Source organism: Rhinichthys klamathensis, unplaced genomic scaffold (genome assembly GCF_029890125.1).
Source record: "Rhinichthys klamathensis goyatoka isolate OS25496 unplaced genomic scaffold, OSU_Roscu_1.1 h1tg000206l_1, whole genome shotgun sequence".
NCBI classification, from domain to species: Eukaryota; Metazoa; Chordata; class Actinopteri; order Cypriniformes; family Leuciscidae; genus Rhinichthys; species Rhinichthys klamathensis.
The window spans coordinates 2,007,403-2,024,345 of NW_026606731.1; the positions used below are offsets into that span (position 1 = coordinate 2,007,403).

Sequence of the window (16,943 nt, forward strand, 5' to 3'; positions counted from 1 at the left end):
ATTTTGGATAACATCTTGTACATTAGAGACACAAGGTACAGACCTTACTGGTTTATTTTGGTCTTATATGATTTTTTTCAAACCCCGAAATCCACAATTGTATTCAGAATGGCACAATGCGCAAGACAATCAAGTGCATTGAAAGAAAAAAAAAAAGCATTTGCAAGATCCATACAAGTAGATTCATAACTGTGTTGTCCTTTTGAAAAATATAATGACTCCATATAGTCCCAAATTATTTCTGTCACTCTCAATTCTGCTCAATGCAGGTGATGAGCACCAACCCATGTTTTTTTTATTGTAATTTTAAGGTTTTTAAACATTCCATTCATTCCACATTTTTAGCCCCAAGCCTTTTGTATTCTTGTACCGCGGACGTTTGTTTTCTATGAAGGTCTCAATTGATGAAGCTTGTGGGTTAAGCAGATGTCTGTCTCTCCAGAGGCCTGGATAATACCAAAACCACAATCATTAACTATCCAGATGAACAATAAACAGTATTTGACTGTGGTCGTATTGTCTTTGTCTTCAGCACAACTTGTTTTAGTTTCGTCATTGGACTAAAATGCAATTCACAACAATGTCTTTGATTGTGATACATGGCTTACTGAGATCAGCATTGTGGGACTTTATGAAGTGGAGGCCACTTCCTCCAGTTGTTAATCATGACTTTTCCAAAACCTGATCCAATGTTATCTATATCCCAATTAGGCATGTGCCGGTATCAAATTTTCATGCTGCGATTAATTGATTGAGCTTTTATCACGGTATACGGTATTATCACGATATTTTAATTGCACAAGAGAAACAGACGGATTGGGGGTATCTAAAAAAAAACTTGCATCACAATGTGTAATTGTGATTGTCAAAACATTAATTTTATTTTTTAGTGACAACATGTTATAATGTTTACATGGTTACTGAGGCTACTGTTTGTATTATTGCTTAACACAATTTTCATGATTTCAGTTAAATTCTTGGATTTAATTTCAATCTTGATTCAATATTGACTCATTTGGATAAATATTAGGTAGGCTACAGTAGATAGCCTGCATTTAAATGTTTCTCAAGAAAAAATATATGTCACATAATGCTGTAAACATACAGAGAGAAATTAAATATAATGCATACAATATAAATATAATTATAATATAAATATAAAAATGTAATATGCTGTAATTTTCATTATAATAACAATTATATAATGACAAGTACATATATTAAAATATGTAATATAGTGCACATATTTAGCAAAATACTCCTCTCTATAGCTATTTTCTTATAGTCAACTAACATTAAATGGCTTTCCTGAGGTAAATGTAACGTTCTGTGACATAATTGTTCTCCTGCAGTGTTATTGACCTCTTTCCGTGGTTGAAAAACACTGATTAAGCGAAAGTACGTACCTTTCGGTGGGTTGTACTGTATCTTTAATAAAAAGTAACAGATGATCGGTTTACTTGATCTGAGGCGCGCGATCTGTCACGTCACATTTACAAGCACCAAAACAGTATTTATTGTCTGAATTTCGTTATAAAACCTGAGAGCTGATATTTTTTTCATATCAAAAGTAACCTGCTCTGTCTAGTCTGTCGGTGTCAGTGTCCTCTTTGCTCCGCGATTTTTCTCTGCGTGAGAAAATGGATGTGTGGCGCGAGACCGTGTGAAATTGCGTGAGTCTCAAGCTGAATGCGTGAGAGTTGGCAGCCATGCGGGGGATAAATAGTCGGCAGCGTTCCTCCTTCCGCCGTGCTTCTTCTCCATGTGAGGATTGTTTACATTAGACTAGAGTGCGCACTGCATGCACACAGTGCTTATACATGTGATGTGGGGATTGTTTACATAAAAGTGCGCACGTGTTTTGCGCAGCATACGCATTGTTTTTTAAGCGGTTGATGGAAAATAAGCTGATGCGCGTTCTAAAAATCTAAATTCGGATCTATTATTTTTCACGGTATTTCGAAGTCCCCGCGATAACAATATCGTGCATATTCATTACCGCGATTTATCGCATTACCGAATACCGGCACATGTCTAATCCCAATCAGTCTCATCTCAGCTCTGGAATGTCTTTTTTTTTTTTTTTTTTTTTTTTACATTTGTCAACCACTTTTTCCAGCTTTAAGTGGTTCATTTGATATAAGGTGTGTGAAATGCAAGCATTACCGGCCTATATGTATAAAAGGAGACACATTCAGCACTGGACAGCTCCACATTCCAGCTTTTTTAGCAAGAGGAAATGTGAATCTCACATTGTTGTTCACTGTACAGCAGCATTCAAGCAATTCCCTGAGTACTTGCATTCGGATACTCATTTCATGTCTGTTATCTGTAACTGCATACTTGAGAACAGTGCTTTAAAAATAACCAAAAGCTTAGGAAGTGAGGCACCATAATGAATTTAACACAGTGTAAACTTCCTATTCTTTAAACAGAGATAAAAGAGGATTTACTAGTTTGTTGATTGATTTATCAATTTGAGTCCAGCTACAAGTTTATATTTTCTCTCTGTTATGTGTTAGGTCTACCCTCTGACTCAACTTCCTGAATGCCAAATTAATTAGAGCACTTCTTGTATATCAACCAAGTATAGGACAGCTAGAATAGACTCAGTTCAGTGGGTCATCCAATTCACAGTGTATAATTCAGTGTGTCTGGCCCTGGGTCCACTGAACAAATGTGGACATGCTTGAGTTTATCTTACAAGCAAGAAGTCCTGCCTCTGGGTCAATGGGAACGTTCCTGTCTCTGAGGATTAAAACTGGGAAAAACACCAGTTCCTCACACCCACACAGAGACTTCCACTGCACAGGGGACTTCCATTACGTCTATCATTCATTATACATCATGAAATTCCACAAGGATTTGTCTAAAACGGGCAACTATTGAATTAATGGAAAGTAACTTGTGAAAACTTGTACTAGACCATTCTTTGCTAATTCTTGTTTTTGTATGCTAATAGTAGCTACATTAGTCTGGCTATGACGATGAATGGACGCCCCCTGCTGTTATTAGAGCAAAGTACACAACAAAAATATTAATGAATGGAAATTTAACAGACAGTGTCGCTGTTCTCCGAGAAGCAAAAAGGGACATCTTAAGTAAAATACAAAACAAATATTACGAAAAATAAGACTATCACTATCCAACAGCGACGACACCAGCAAAAAAAAAAAAAAAGTTTTAGAGCGATCGATGCTGCGTATCTGCAAGTATAATGAAACGACGCCCCCTGCTGATATTAACAACAACAACAACAACAAAAAAAAACGTAATGAAAGCAACAGACCTGTACAGATTATTTAAAAATTGAGATTTTATGATGTTTGAAAACCAAAAACAAAGAATTACAGCAAGTTAACTTTAACTTGAATACAGTTGTTATTTTATGTGTTTTGGACATGTACCATGGTAGTTTGAGTAAATAACATGGCATATATATATATATATATATATATATATATATATATATATATATATATATATATATATATATATATATATATATATATATATATATATATATATATATATATATATATAAATATAAGATATGCCAGTCATAAATAATATAGTGTTGTGAATGGTAATGATAAAAGTATTTGGGAGTTTGAGTCAGACACCCTGGCTTCTGAGCTTGTTACTGTCTGGTTGCAGTGCTCTGCTAACAGCAGTGAAGGGGCAGGCCATGACCTCATGGAAATGAACTGCACAAAGGGAGGACACAAATGTACCTCTCATTCTTCTCAATGCCACTGCACAAACGTTCTGTGTAAGACTCTGCCAGCAGCCTGGGGAAAATTGGAACTAGTACTTGTCTTAGAACAAAACATTCAGAAAACCAGGAGAAGGGGATAGAGAGAATCAGAGAAAGAAAAAACAGAGACAAAGGAGAGAAAGCTATACGTTTAGACAAGGGTCTTGTCTGTGTTGTGCAAATGCAAAGTTAAAGCTTTGTCTGTTAAATGATGATGCTTGATTACATAATGTCTGTGACTCAGCACAGAGGCAACCAAACACAAATCATGGATTTTGGCCTTTTACAATTATACAGCTGTTGCAGTTTGTTTAAAGTCACCATGAAATCAAAATGGGCAATTCTTTATTATTATTATTCTTTTACAGAATGTTGCAGTGTTAAATATTTACCCATGCACATCATTGTTTTAAAATTCAGGTGACTCATAATCTTTAATCAAAAGCATTAACCTCCCCTCTCTCTTGAAACGGCATCCGTTTTCTATGACTCATATCTCGGTGGAAGATGGGGCTAAATCCCCATCTTATAAATATATAATATAAATATAATAAATATCCTCCAACTAACAGCAAACTGGCATTCAGATCTGCCTCCATTTGGTTACCTAGGACAAACTTCCTACGATCCAATCAATTCCAGGTGGTCTTAATTAGGCAAAATTTGGGTGGGCAAAAAATGTCAATAAGTGTAGTGATGTATGAAGCACCGGTGCGGTAACATTAGGGAAATTTCGGTGAAATTTTTCAAGCAAAATGTATGGAGTAGGCCTACACCTCACACAAGTCACTTTTAAACCAAGCAGCTTTCTCTTGGTCAACTGGGCAAATCCGCATGATCAACTTGAACCTGTTGCATGGGCAATTCTTTTGCACAAAATTACAAATCGTGTGGATTCCTATTGAAATTACTAAATTTGCCAAACAACAGTAAATGTGATCGCACCTTTACTCAGAATCAATTCCAACCTAAGGTGGTCAAAACAGGGAATTAGTGTTCAAAGTTTAACAAACTTAAATCCAGGGGCAGAGGCCCCTCATCAAAAAATGTTTTGAAAATTGCACAGATTCGTATTGTGATGACTGCATTTCGCCTGTGGAATGTTAAGGTACAAAGGTAAATGTGTCTTCACCTACAGTGTAATATACTCAAACACTAGAGATACGGTATAACATTTTATGACTCCATAAAAGATAATAGGATATTTCACAAGAATGGAGACTGGAGTTTCAACAAATCATTCTTGGTGTCTGATAATTTCAATGAATCATGTGATTTAGTAAAAAAAAAAAAAAAAAATTTTAAATGATTTGTTCTTGAATATGATGCACATTTTATGATGCTTTTGCATCCTTTTTTTTTTTTTAAGCCCTCCAGTATTTCATTGTAATTATAATGAAAAAGAGTGACCTGTACAGTCTTCAAAAATTCTCCATTTGTGTTTCACGAAAGGAACAGTCATACAGGTTTAGAACAACATGAGTGAATAAATAATTACAGCATTTCCCATTAAAGGCGCTCTATTGCTTTAAATGCAACCTGAAACATGAAACCACAGCTCTCCGTTTCCCGGCAGTAGAAATTGCTTTTCCTTGTACCATTACTGACAAATTGGGTAATTATGGGTGTCATATTTTATTGAAGTCATATTCCAGAGAAGTGTTGGAAAGTATTTATTGAGCTTTTTCACAAAATATAGACTGCCACCAGAATAAACATTTTGTGAGAAAACAGCAGGTTTTCTTCTTTAATTTTTTTTATTCCATATTTCCAATGAAGTAATATGGTTCATTTATGAATTTCATACTTTGCATGGCAACCCACCAGTCGTTTTATTCTGTATGACTAAATGTGCTTATAACTGAATATTCTGTGCAGTGCTGATCATATCTGATTATATTGAAATGATTACAAATGAAGGCCAATCAAAGGCCTTTGTCTTATCCGTGACAGTGCTTTTCCACTTTATGAAACCGGCATGTGACAAACAAAGTTAGGTGCAGTTTGCTTTAAATCTATGCAAAAACAGCAGAGTTTTTCCAGTCCGAGTACACTAGGAAACCAGTGAAAGTGCTGTCTGTCTTTGGGCTGGAGTAAAAGCCAGTGTACTCGCCCAGGGCCATCTGCACCCACACCTGATCTCCTGGAATCAAGTGCACTAATGTTCCTCCAGACAGCGAGGCTGGTTTGGACCAGTTCCCGAAGATCTGAAAGTAGGAGGCCACGGTGTTTCCGTTCTTTATGAGGTCAAACTGCAAGCTGGAGCGGTAGACTGTGGCGTGAACGGCGAAGTAGTAAACGCCCGGCACTCTGCACGTGAATCTTCCAGTCTCGGGATTGTAATCGCCCTGCTCGTTCAGAATCACTTTGTCAAAGCGAACCGCATCCCCTGCCACCAATGGAGTCGTGCGGGCCTCAGACAGTTTGGCACTAAAAGCTGATTTGGGGGCCACCGCACACTCGCCCGGGGTCCCTCGCTCGCCTTTTCCCCCTGGATCCCCTCGGTCTCCCGTGAGCCCCCTCGCGCCTGGCTGACCTGCCATAAGCATCATGGGATTTTTAACTTTTACTACTGACATTCAATAGAGTGCTGCAGGTATTTTTGTAGGCCAAAACCAGGAAATGAGTTTGCATTTAAGCACTTCTGGATCTATCGTCCTGAAGTTTGTGGGGTTTTTTAAAATGGGCTTTTGGTTAAATGCCTGAAATAAGGTCTGTAGTTAAAACAAGCTCAAGATATTTTCATGCTTTATTCTACAACATAAAATACATCAGTAATACCCCCTTGTGTTTTTCTTATAGCTTTTACGTGTCTTGAAAAAGGCGGTTGCTGGGGACATTGACGTCATCACGGGAAACTCATCTATTTACTAGTCCGCTTTAACAGCCTCATTGTGTATATAATCATGCTCTTGCAAACAATTCTAAATCAAAATTTAAAGATAAAATGTTTTTTTTTTTTAAGTTTAATTCATGCGACCAAGATTGTTTTACTTCTGACGAATGTAATTAAAAATAAAATAAAAATTTTAATTTGTGAAGATTATGGTGGACAAAACATTTGTAGGTCACAGAGCTAATCTTCTGCAAAAATCGTGTGTGTTTTTGTAGAGGGAACCAGGACGAAGCTACCCTTTAATTTGGCCTACAAAAATATGTCATAACTGCAGCACATGGGTGGAGGTGGTGAGAAAAACACCATTGAGGTTGGTATTTTTGTACCTGGCTCTCCTCTCTCCCCTCTTTCTCCTTTCTCTCCTGGTTGAGCGTCACGGCCGTCTCGTCCATCCCTGCCGGGCTGACCGGGGCTGCCGTGCAACCCAGGGGATCCTGGGATACCTGGGCTTCCTGTGCACAAACTAGGGATCTTGTTGTCTTCAACTGAGTTAGACCAATGTACTGCAATAACAAGCAGCAATGAAAGAGGCCATGTCTGCAGAGATGTCATCGCTCAGTCTGTGGAGAAAAGAACAAAATGGAAGAAAAAACTTAGTCTCATAATCTTGTTTCAAGATGATTTCAGCATCACTCAGACTGAAAATGGTATGAAGTCTGCACATAATGTGAAAAGCAGTGAAGCACAAGTCAGAGAGTTGCATTATCTCACCTCTTGGTCAATAGGGTGAGCATGCCAAGGGAAAGTTTATAGAACATAATAATTACTAAAGCACAAGCTCAACAAGTGTAAAATGAGATAAAGAAGACTTAGAAATATAGCCTAGGAATTCATATCTTATAGCCTACATTGACTGGAAATGGACGGTGCATACGCATAATAAAAAAGTATTAAAAAAAAGTTATCATGTGGTCTGTGCATTATACTTTGACAAGTCATTTGGATCACTATTATGATACTTTCATAGTGTTTTTTTCTTTGAATCATTTGTAGCCTGACAGCCCCAGTCCAGATTTCACTTTCATTGATATTGAAAAGAGTGGCCAGGATTTTCTTACAGAAAAAAGGAAGTCATAAGGGTTTGGAACAACATGAAGGTCAGTAAATGATGACAGTTTTCATTTTTGGGTGAGCTATCCCTTTAATAACTCTCTCCAGTTACACTTTTGTCAGCTGTTTTTCCATCTACAGTACTGAGGGGTTAAACCTGGTGTTTGTAGTTAGCTGGTGAATAACAAAAATGCAGAATGTGCTAATCACTATAATAAATGTTACTGTCTACCGTCTCTCATTGATGAGGTGCTGAAGCCAGTCAATATAATCAGGCTGCAACACTCAGTCTCTACAGCAGGAAGTATTCATGGGCTTGTCAGCTCTCGTAATCCTGTCTGGAACGAAGCATTTCCAAGGTTTTATGTCTTTGCGTAAATCAGCAGGTTTCTATTCAAGTCTACTGTCTTGTCAAACAGCTGTTTCTTATGAAATTTGAGAAACTGCTGATGATTCACACTGAGAAACACAACCAGACCACCAAAGCATTCTTCAAAAATTCTGCAGAATCAGTTAAAGCACTGGGATCTTTAATTTAAGAGAAACATCTGTCCTAGGACATCTGGACAGTTATCACTCGGGACCGTGTTTATGTATTTTGCTTCTAAATGCTTTGCGCAGCTCAATCCGTGAGCCATGTTAGGACATAAGAGAAATGACTGCCAAAGAGCGCAGAACAAATACCATCATTCCAATGTCAACTGGATGGTCTGATTTCCAAACAAAGGATCACTCGCTCTCATATGCATCACATTTTTTATTATTGCAGCCTTGCATCGACACAAACATTGAGGTACATTCCTACAACATCAGTGCAACATTACACTATATTACAAATTAAACTTTGTGGTGAAATATGGGATGAATCAGTTCTCTCTTTAGGTGCTTATCTTGAAACTGCAGTGCATTATAAATGGGTCTACACTGGCATTAATCATAAATCATTAGTAGGACGTTTTCAAATATTTGGCTACAGAAATGTGAATTGCACTTTAATGTTTGTCAGTCTCATTACTTAGATAAAAATGACCAAACTGAGATCAGGAATGAGTTTTAAAGATAATCTTGACAAAAACAAAAGTTACATAAGAGACTGGAACATTTTTCCATTTAAAGCCTCAGCAGTGTTATTTCATAGTAAAGAACATTATTGGTAGTCAAAGTGAAATAATAATAGTTTTATCTGCGTCAAAGCGTCTAAAGTGTAGACCGTCAAGGGAAAAAATTATTTGCCAATAAAATCAAAACCAAAATCATTTGCCGTAACACATTATTCAGCCATCATGACTAAACATATTTCACAATTATGTAAAAAAAAAAAAAAAGAATCAAACTCACCATTTATGTTTTTTGAAGCTCCACTGGATTGACAGTCTTGAGCAGGCAAAAGAGAAACGAGCAGTGGAACTCCTCTTTTCTTTGCCGTCCAAGGCATCTGGGAAAAAATGAGCACTCCTAGCCTTTAGAGGAAATGGGAAGCTATTGGAAGCCAATTAGAAAGAGAGAGGCTGGGAGATGGGGAGGGAGAAAGAGGGATCATCCAAGGGACGGAGACTAAATGTTTGTAGCTTGTCCAACTTTAGAAGCATAAACATTATCTGATACAGTAGAGCCTTAAAGATGGGGTCTTGGGCGCCAGCGAACAGTCTGGTGAGACCCTTGTGTATTTAATTAGTGTGTGGTTTACAAAGGAAGGATGCCAGTTTATTGTGGCGAATTTGTGAGAAATAAACCGTTCAAGGATTACAGCCCTGTGGTCAAGTGGGAGATTTAACTATTCTTGCTTTAAAAACACAAAGCATATTTTCAAGACAATGTAGATGATTATGTGAGACGACCATTTTATGTAAACAAATGCTCTAGATTCATAGTCGCCACATCAAGAGGGGGGGAAAAAAAACATACCTTTTGCATTTGAAAAAAATGTGTGGTTATTTCTCAGTTTAAATGAGCAGTGAAAATCTGCAGACATGAATGAAGGCTGGGAGATATGCTGATGTGGGTGGCAGTTCAGACACATGGTTCTAGTTACTTTTGTAGCTTTATTTAGAGGGCAAAGCTTCCCCATTAGGGGTATCCAGGCCTGTCTAGAACACTTATCCAGCCTTGTAATTCTCATTATAGGTCTAATGCCTCAAACTACTTCAGGGAGACTGCTAGTGGCTCCTTGTTGTCTGCAAGGTTTCATAGGGCCAGGTTCTTCACATTATGAACAGCTGGATGGACTACACACCTTTTTCTTGATCTCTTGGTGTGAATGGTTTCAATAAAGTTTTGGTCTTAAATCATAATAATTGTCTCTTTAACCCTTAAAACTAAAGAGCACATTCTCAAAAACACTTTCTCCAAACGTCTAAAAGTGTTTTAACAGTTTCTTTCTTCAATAAAACCCTTTTTATTATATTATGAAAGGTTGACAAAATTTGCTAAATAATCCGCTTAGAGCAGATTGAAATGATCAGGAATCAAGTGTTGAAAATAAACTTCAGCAGCTCTTTCCCAAACAATGGGATCCTTCAACTGGAAACGTAGAGCTGCAGGAGTTACAACAGCACATTACTTCTGGCATTATGCATTACTGACATTTGGCACACCTTTAAAAATAAAGGTTCTTTCTTGGCATCTATAATTCCATGAAGAAACTTTAACATATATGGAAACCTTCCAATGCACAAAAGGTTCTTCAGGTTATTAAATTGTTCTGCACTAAGAAAGAAAAATGGTTCTCTGATGGGTTCTTAGGGGAACCCAAAAAGGTTCTTCTGTGACATTGTTACGAAAACCCCCTCCGCAACTTTTATTTTAAGAGTGTACCATGTTGTCGTCACTTGATGTCCAATATAAAATATGGGTCTTGATGCAAGACCAGGGAACTAGTAACAATTATGCAAAGGTTAAACAACAAGATATCCAGTTTGAGTAAACAAGACATGTTTATTATTTAAACTATCACTTAAATAAAAAAAGTGCATAGAAAATAAACATGATTAGAAACTTTCCTTTTTACAGTTGTTATGTACAATTTTTTCCTCATTATACATTCATCCTTAAGTAGTTTGTGGTTGAATATTTTAGATAAACAAATTTTCCTTCATTTTTCTGAAAAACGGTAAAACACTGATGGGGCAACTTGGAGAGAAAAAAATAAGAAATAAAAACCTTAAAACTGTCAGTATCAACATCAACATGATATCTCGAAGCTACAGGGGAAAGGAAGTATTGGTAAGACAATGGAAAACTTGCGTTTTCCAAGAGGAACAAATTCAAATCTCTCCTTCTCAAGACCTCTCTGACTCTCTAAAGTACCTCAGATGGTCTGCAACTTATTTCTGTACAAAGTGAACCAAGTTAAAATTCCAAAAACAGGGCACGCTGTCACCTGCTTTCAGAAGGAGCTTTACCTCAGTGTACATCTAGAGATGCTTGCAGAAATAAATAAATAGAATGGGTCACCATTACTCATTTACAGAACATCACATAAGAAAAAGTACAACTTAAGATCCAATAGGAGAGAGGTATAGGTGACATGGCTGGGTTTAGGCAAGGACATTTTTTTTCCTAATGTCCACAAACTGTTAGAAAATGTACAGAGTAAAATAAAGCCAACTACACCATCAAAAGCAAACAAAATATCAACGCTTAAAAAGTTTACAACCACATTTTACATTAACTTGTTTCATAATATAAATACCGCTCCTTTCCAAAAAAAACAAAAGTAAAAAAAAAAAAACTGCAATGCTCCATTGAGGGAACATACACAGGCACAGGAAAACTGGTACTTGATCTTGATATTAAAATGATGCACAATAGTTACTCTAAAGTTTATCTGTAACACAAAACCATTACAGATTATACACTGAACATTGCAATTAACCATTATGAAGCTGCTGTTTGCTACTGTAACTAAGTTTGTCTGTCCATTCCGTATATTGTGTAGATATTGAAATACAAGTTACTATTCATACACGTTTAGTTTATATATATATTCATGTATATTGTGTATATATATGTACTGTTGATTATAATTACAGGACAAGGTGTGGTACCACTTGCGTGGCGTGGAAGAGTAAAGTCCAGGAAAACGACAAGAGCGTGTCTGCTTCTGAAACACTGACCGATCACTGTTACACCGGTTTATGGAGCATCTGAAGTTGTATTGATGTCTGTGCAGGAGTCTATTACAAAGCCCTTAGGATTAGTAACTGCATTACAAAAAAAATAGATTAATAAAATAAAAATCTTATTTCGTTAGACTGAGCAATAGTTTCTGTAGAACCCTGCAAAGATTGCCATTGCTGTATAGTCCACCTATTTTATGAAATAAAAAGCTGTCCCGTATCTTCCCAGTCTTTCATGTTGGAAAATAAAAATATTAAAAAGAAAGAGTAAACAAAATTCTAGAATACATTCAAAAACGGCCTAACTGCAGAGTTCAGCACGTCCCTGTTCCACAGGGGTGCCAGGGCAAAAGAAAAGTTGGGCAAGACCCCCAAGAATCCCTGAAAAAGATGGCTAAAACACAAATTCTGATCAATACAAACACGTATACAAATATGAGGCAGCAGCCAACAAATGCTCAATGTGAGGCAACGTACAGAACTCTGATCTTCAGTGCCTTAGTCAAAAATGAAATTCTGGGAAAGGTCAAAATTATTGCAGCCTAGGTACAGTGAGGGCTGTAAGGGGGGGTCTGCAGTGGCCGAGGAAAAAACAACAATTTTATTAGAGTTAAACTTACGAGGCAAAAGAACTGGCCTTGAAAGTGGCTTTCTAAGGAAGCCACGGTTGTACACAGCAGCTTCGTCTAGAGGCATGTACAGATCCCAAGCCATTCTGCAATACCCACATACTCGTGCTACAACATCCCTTTGAAAAGCATCGTAACTTTACATGAAATATATAATAAGAGTCAAATGTCAAGTGGAATCTGTTTGTGCCCTAGTTAAAATAGCTTTGAACGTTACTCCATAGTCTGGAGATCCTCAGCTGACTGTCCAATCAAGTTCAAACGCAAAAATACATGGAAAAAATTAAACCACCAGAGAAATTTACAGAGAAGGCACCAAACTCTTGATCTGAAAAACGGAAGAACAATCCACAGAACATCCACAAAAATAATAAAGCCATATCTGTCTCAGCCTTATTCAAATAGGGGTCAAACAAAACTTGAGCCCTGAAAAGAGCACATATTGGGACAGGTGTTGGTGGTGTACATTTAAAAGAGAAAAAGATGATACGAGCAAATAATGTGCATTGACTGAATGGCTGGCTGGAGCGTCCATGCAGTGCCAAGGCAACATGTGTTGAAGAAGACTGGGAAGAAGACTGATCTTCAGTGCACAAGACCGTGAGGAAACAAGAGCCCTCCGCCCTCTCCTCCTCCATATAGTGCTTTACAAGTAGTTTTAAATGGGATAGCCTCTGTGGCAATTCCTTGCTTTACACCAATCTCTAAGAAAATATTTTGATATAACAAAATATATGAAATAAACTTTGGGACTTGTCAGTAGCTAGAATGCTAGAGAAGGATTTCATGCTTTTTTTTTTTGTTGACATTTTTTCCAAGTTTTGAAAATGCAAAGAGGGCCTTTTAGGGGAAGAAGGGCTGTTCTTGCATTTAATTTTAAGGCTGGCATTAAGAAAGGAGAGTCATATCAAACCGATCTGCACTTTGAAAAGCTCACTAAACCTAAACTCTTATTTGAAATAATATTTGAATGTCCGTACTTGACTTGGGTTCGCAACGAGAGCCTCTGGTGGACCGCACTCTGTGGGAAAAGTAACTGCTTCAGTCTTTGGAATAGAAAGAAACATTGGGCTACAAAAAAATAAAATCCAACTAAAAAATATTTTAGAAGACAGCACTATAAAAATGTCTGGACAAAGCATTAGTGTTGTAAATCTATTATTTCCTACAAAAATGTTGATAAAATAAATAATGTTTTATTAAAAATATAAATACCATTGTTAAGTGCCATTTACCAATGAGTGCTTTTTTTAGTCATTTGTATAGAAAAATATACATATTCACATATTCAACGAATTATATTTCTGTCAGTGACAGGACAGAACAAAAATAGTCAAGTTTAAATTGCCTCATAAAACAACAAAAAAACAATCTCAATTTCACACAGAACTACGGGCCTAGGGAGAGAAATAAAACATAGATATGGTAATAGCATTTGGACTGAGCTAAAACCAATTAAATCTACAAGGTTTCACAAGAAGCCTTTGATCATGCAAATTATACTTTTTTTTGCAATACATTATGATTAAGCTACTTTCTCTCTGAATTACTATAAAAATGTATAGTAAATAAAAGAATGTCATTCCCCCCAGACCTCAGTAATAGCTCTGGTCCATTGGCTGTCAGTCCACCAGGATCTCAACCCAACAAGCCCCTACAGATCCCAAGCTCCTTGCTGGCCTACTCTTCATATATCAAACAAGTTTCTTTCAACCACTGACTAAAAGAACATTTACAATCTTGTCTTTCTAAGGACCATTATTCCAGAGACCACTGCTCCCCCTAGTGTTTCCCCTCACCATCTCTCCTCTGAGATAATATTTACAGTCTTTCATACAGAGAATCAGGCCCAGGTTGGGCAAGGATGACCATGGATGCTCTGAAGGCTTCAATGTACATTCAAAAAGGGAGAGATGTCTAAACAGGTCAGGCTAAAAAAGGATTATGTATTGTCAATCTAAAAACATTAAATCTTTCCCTTCCAAAATTGCACTTTGGTGTTGAATGGACCGATGCGGCATTTTTTCAGTAATTTGTCGCACTCAATAAGTAAGGGCAGGCCAGACTTGACTTACAAATTTAAAACTGTTTACAATATCCTTCTTCGAAGAAAAAAACAAAATGGTAAAATAAAAGATCATATACAAAAGTTAAGAATAGGGGGGCACTAATTTCTTAAATCGGGCATTAATAAAGGGGACATAAGGGCAATCTTCACCATTGTGACTCTGCTCAATTGTCTTTTCTAAAAATTAAACAACTTAAGAGGCACAATACCATTAACCTTCTGATAACCTGAGCCAGCTTCATAAAAAAAAAAAAAAAATTCATTTAAACATGTCTCTTCCCTGGCATTACACACCCTTGATAGCATTTCACAGACTGTATTAGCTTGTGAGTCTGCTTTCAATTGAGGAATTTGCGACACGTCTTTGCCCCGCAGTTGCAAGGCAGCTTATTGCCTGGTTCTTCAATGGGGAACTTGTAATCGTATGTGAGCTCCTCTCCTCTATAGATTTTGCGCATGGCAAAAATGACAATGTGCTTCTGACCGTCAACATTGACCACGCGGGAGTAGCAGTTGGGCTCGCAGGAGTGGTTAATGAAACGGGCTGCACTGCCGTGCATGGTGGCATCCACCACCTCGTAGTCATCGATACGAAACATGTAGCAGCCAATGCCCTGTGAAAAATGAAGAAAAACAGAAGAAAAAAAGACAAATCAATGAGAAACATGGGTGCAGTTGTTTGTTTTAAATACATTGCACTAATAGATGACTAAGTATTAGACTTCTACCTTGCCATCATAGTACTTCTCCCGGTTGTCAGTGAGGACAGAGCGAATGACATTGCCAGAATACTCAATGACCATCTCTCCAGTGTCAATGTTCTTCCTGCAGAACAGACCTCTGCCGTGTATGGCTGATCTGCAAATAATACATAGGATGAATAAGTATGCAACAAAGATGCATGCTTGTTTTCAATCCAACCAATTTTTGGTTTAAATAGAAAGTGTATATACCTGTAGACACCCACAGCTTCCCTGGATGCTTTCTTCAAGTGCCTGAACCTCATAGGCAGTGGCAAGTTCATGCTGGTGGCCCGTCTGTGAAAACACCAGGTGTTTTGATGCTTTAATCCATAACTGAAAAAAGGTTAGAACAGGGTCAGTAAGGTGACTCACCGTGCAGTCTTCTGCTGCATCTCCTCCTCATCTTCCTCCTGGGGGTTGTACACAGGAGGCTGACGGTGTTTGGAAGCCAGGAAATTAAACATGTCCAGAACTGATCGCCTAAAATTATGAATTCAAGCAGATGAAAGTCAGTTAGTGTTTAAAAGATTTAACATTCACAACAGTCCTTTGCACAATAGAAAAGGGTAACAAGTAATTCTGTAAAGGTTTAAAATTCTCGGGGATCGGAAACAGACCACCCTGGCCGTGACAAATACCTGTGGTACACCTCAGCACGAGCAGATCCATGAGGGTTGACAGGAGGATCTTCTGGCTCCTCAGGTTTATGGAAGCGGAACCTGTAGTTTCGGCAATGCCTAGCTCCATACAACTGCTCCAGTAAAAACACTACAGCATCGTGAACAACACCCAGCATCTTTAACCCATTCACTCCTGAAAAAGAAAAGTGATTTGAAATACAAGATGCGCTTGCCAAATTAACAATCAGAAAAACAAAATATGTATAATGTTTACAATAAATGCTCTATTATGTTTTTACCATCAAATGAAAGTGCCTTGAGTCTAGCATTGGACCGGGCTTCTTGCACTTTATCTGTTAGGGACTTCCAGGCCTCTGAAACAAAGGATTTGGAAACAGGAAATTAATTTCACAGAAGACTGATTGTAATTATCAAACAAATGAACATTAAAATCCATATCAGGTCTAAACTTCGCATTACACATTATCTAGATCTTACTTACCCTCAATACTTTCACAGCGAATTTGAAATCCATCATCACTGCAGATTTCAAATATGAGCCCTTTCTTGGGCTTGTAGTCCAGAGAGGAGTCTCTCCCACTGTCCCTTTGATCAGGTGTTTCCACAGAGAACGCATTAGATCCTTTCCCATCACCCTTACTAGGTAGTCCTGCAAAAAAAGTGACAAAAATGTATCTGTAACCACTGCAACATTTAACAGAGAGATAGACAGAAAGACCTTTTACACACCTGCAGTCTTTGGTTTCTCATTATGTGTGTCCATGGTTTTATGTTTAAGAGCAGAGGAATCAGCTGTCATAGTGGCAGAGTCACTGTGAAAGGAAAAAAGGAAAAGAGGTTAATTAAGTCAGACACTTAATTGAAAATTTAAGATTGACCCTTATTATTGTTTACCTCTTTTTTGAACCAGTTTCATTTGACTGCCCTGTATCCATTGGCTCAGGAGATGAAAGTTCCCGGTCGCTACAAAAAGAAAAAAAGTTTTTAACTTTTTTTTGTTTTACCAACAATAAGCAAGATGCATTATAAAATTTCAGGCTC

The 16,943-nt window shown here is 37.5% G+C and overlaps 2 protein-coding genes across 3 annotated transcripts in view; both read right to left on the bottom strand.

Annotated features, from left to right (window-relative positions):
* Positions 1-5,376: 5,376 nt before the first annotated feature.
* Positions 5,377-9,365, bottom strand: c1qtnf5 (C1q and TNF related 5). The gene is made up of 3 exons (XM_056263379.1): positions 9,042-9,365; positions 6,980-7,213; positions 5,377-6,293 (listed from the first exon to the last, which is right to left on the bottom strand). Exons 2-3 carry the CDS (start codon positions 7,203-7,205, stop codon positions 5,773-5,775), a joined length of 747 nt encoding a protein of 248 aa, XP_056119354.1. The 5' UTR covers positions 7,206-7,213; positions 9,042-9,365; the 3' UTR covers positions 5,377-5,772.
* A 1,252-nt stretch (positions 9,366-10,617) lies between these two features.
* kmt2a (lysine (K)-specific methyltransferase 2A) overlaps positions 10,618-16,943 on the bottom strand; it is a 34,575-nt gene continuing 28,249 nt past the window's right edge. For both annotated transcript variants that reach the window (XM_056263381.1, XM_056263380.1), the window contains exons 27-35: positions 16,797-16,865; positions 16,632-16,714; positions 16,384-16,551; positions 16,181-16,255; positions 15,900-16,074; positions 15,634-15,741; positions 15,472-15,555; positions 15,247-15,376; positions 10,618-15,132 (exon numbers count right to left, since the gene is read on the bottom strand). In XM_056263381.1, coding sequence (XP_056119356.1) covers positions 14,857-15,132; positions 15,247-15,376; positions 15,472-15,555; positions 15,634-15,741; positions 15,900-16,074; positions 16,181-16,255; positions 16,384-16,551; positions 16,632-16,714; positions 16,797-16,865 — 1,168 coding nt within the window. In that variant the 3' untranslated portion in view covers positions 10,618-14,856. The remainder of the gene's footprint in view (positions 15,133-15,246; positions 15,377-15,471; positions 15,556-15,633; positions 15,742-15,899; positions 16,075-16,180; positions 16,256-16,383; positions 16,552-16,631; positions 16,715-16,796; positions 16,866-16,943) is intronic.

What these genes read in the sequence shown, in the direction of transcription:
- c1qtnf5 (XM_056263379.1), bottom strand. Translation starts at nt 7,205, where the DNA reads ATGACATCTCTGCAGACATGGCCTCTTTCATTGCTGCTTGTTATTGCA. An exon ending in AGGGGAGAGAGGAGAGCCAG is followed by an intron (nt 6,294 to 6,979) that starts GTACAAAAATAC and finishes TGCTTATGGCAG; the next exon opens with GTCAGCCAGGCGCGAGGGGG.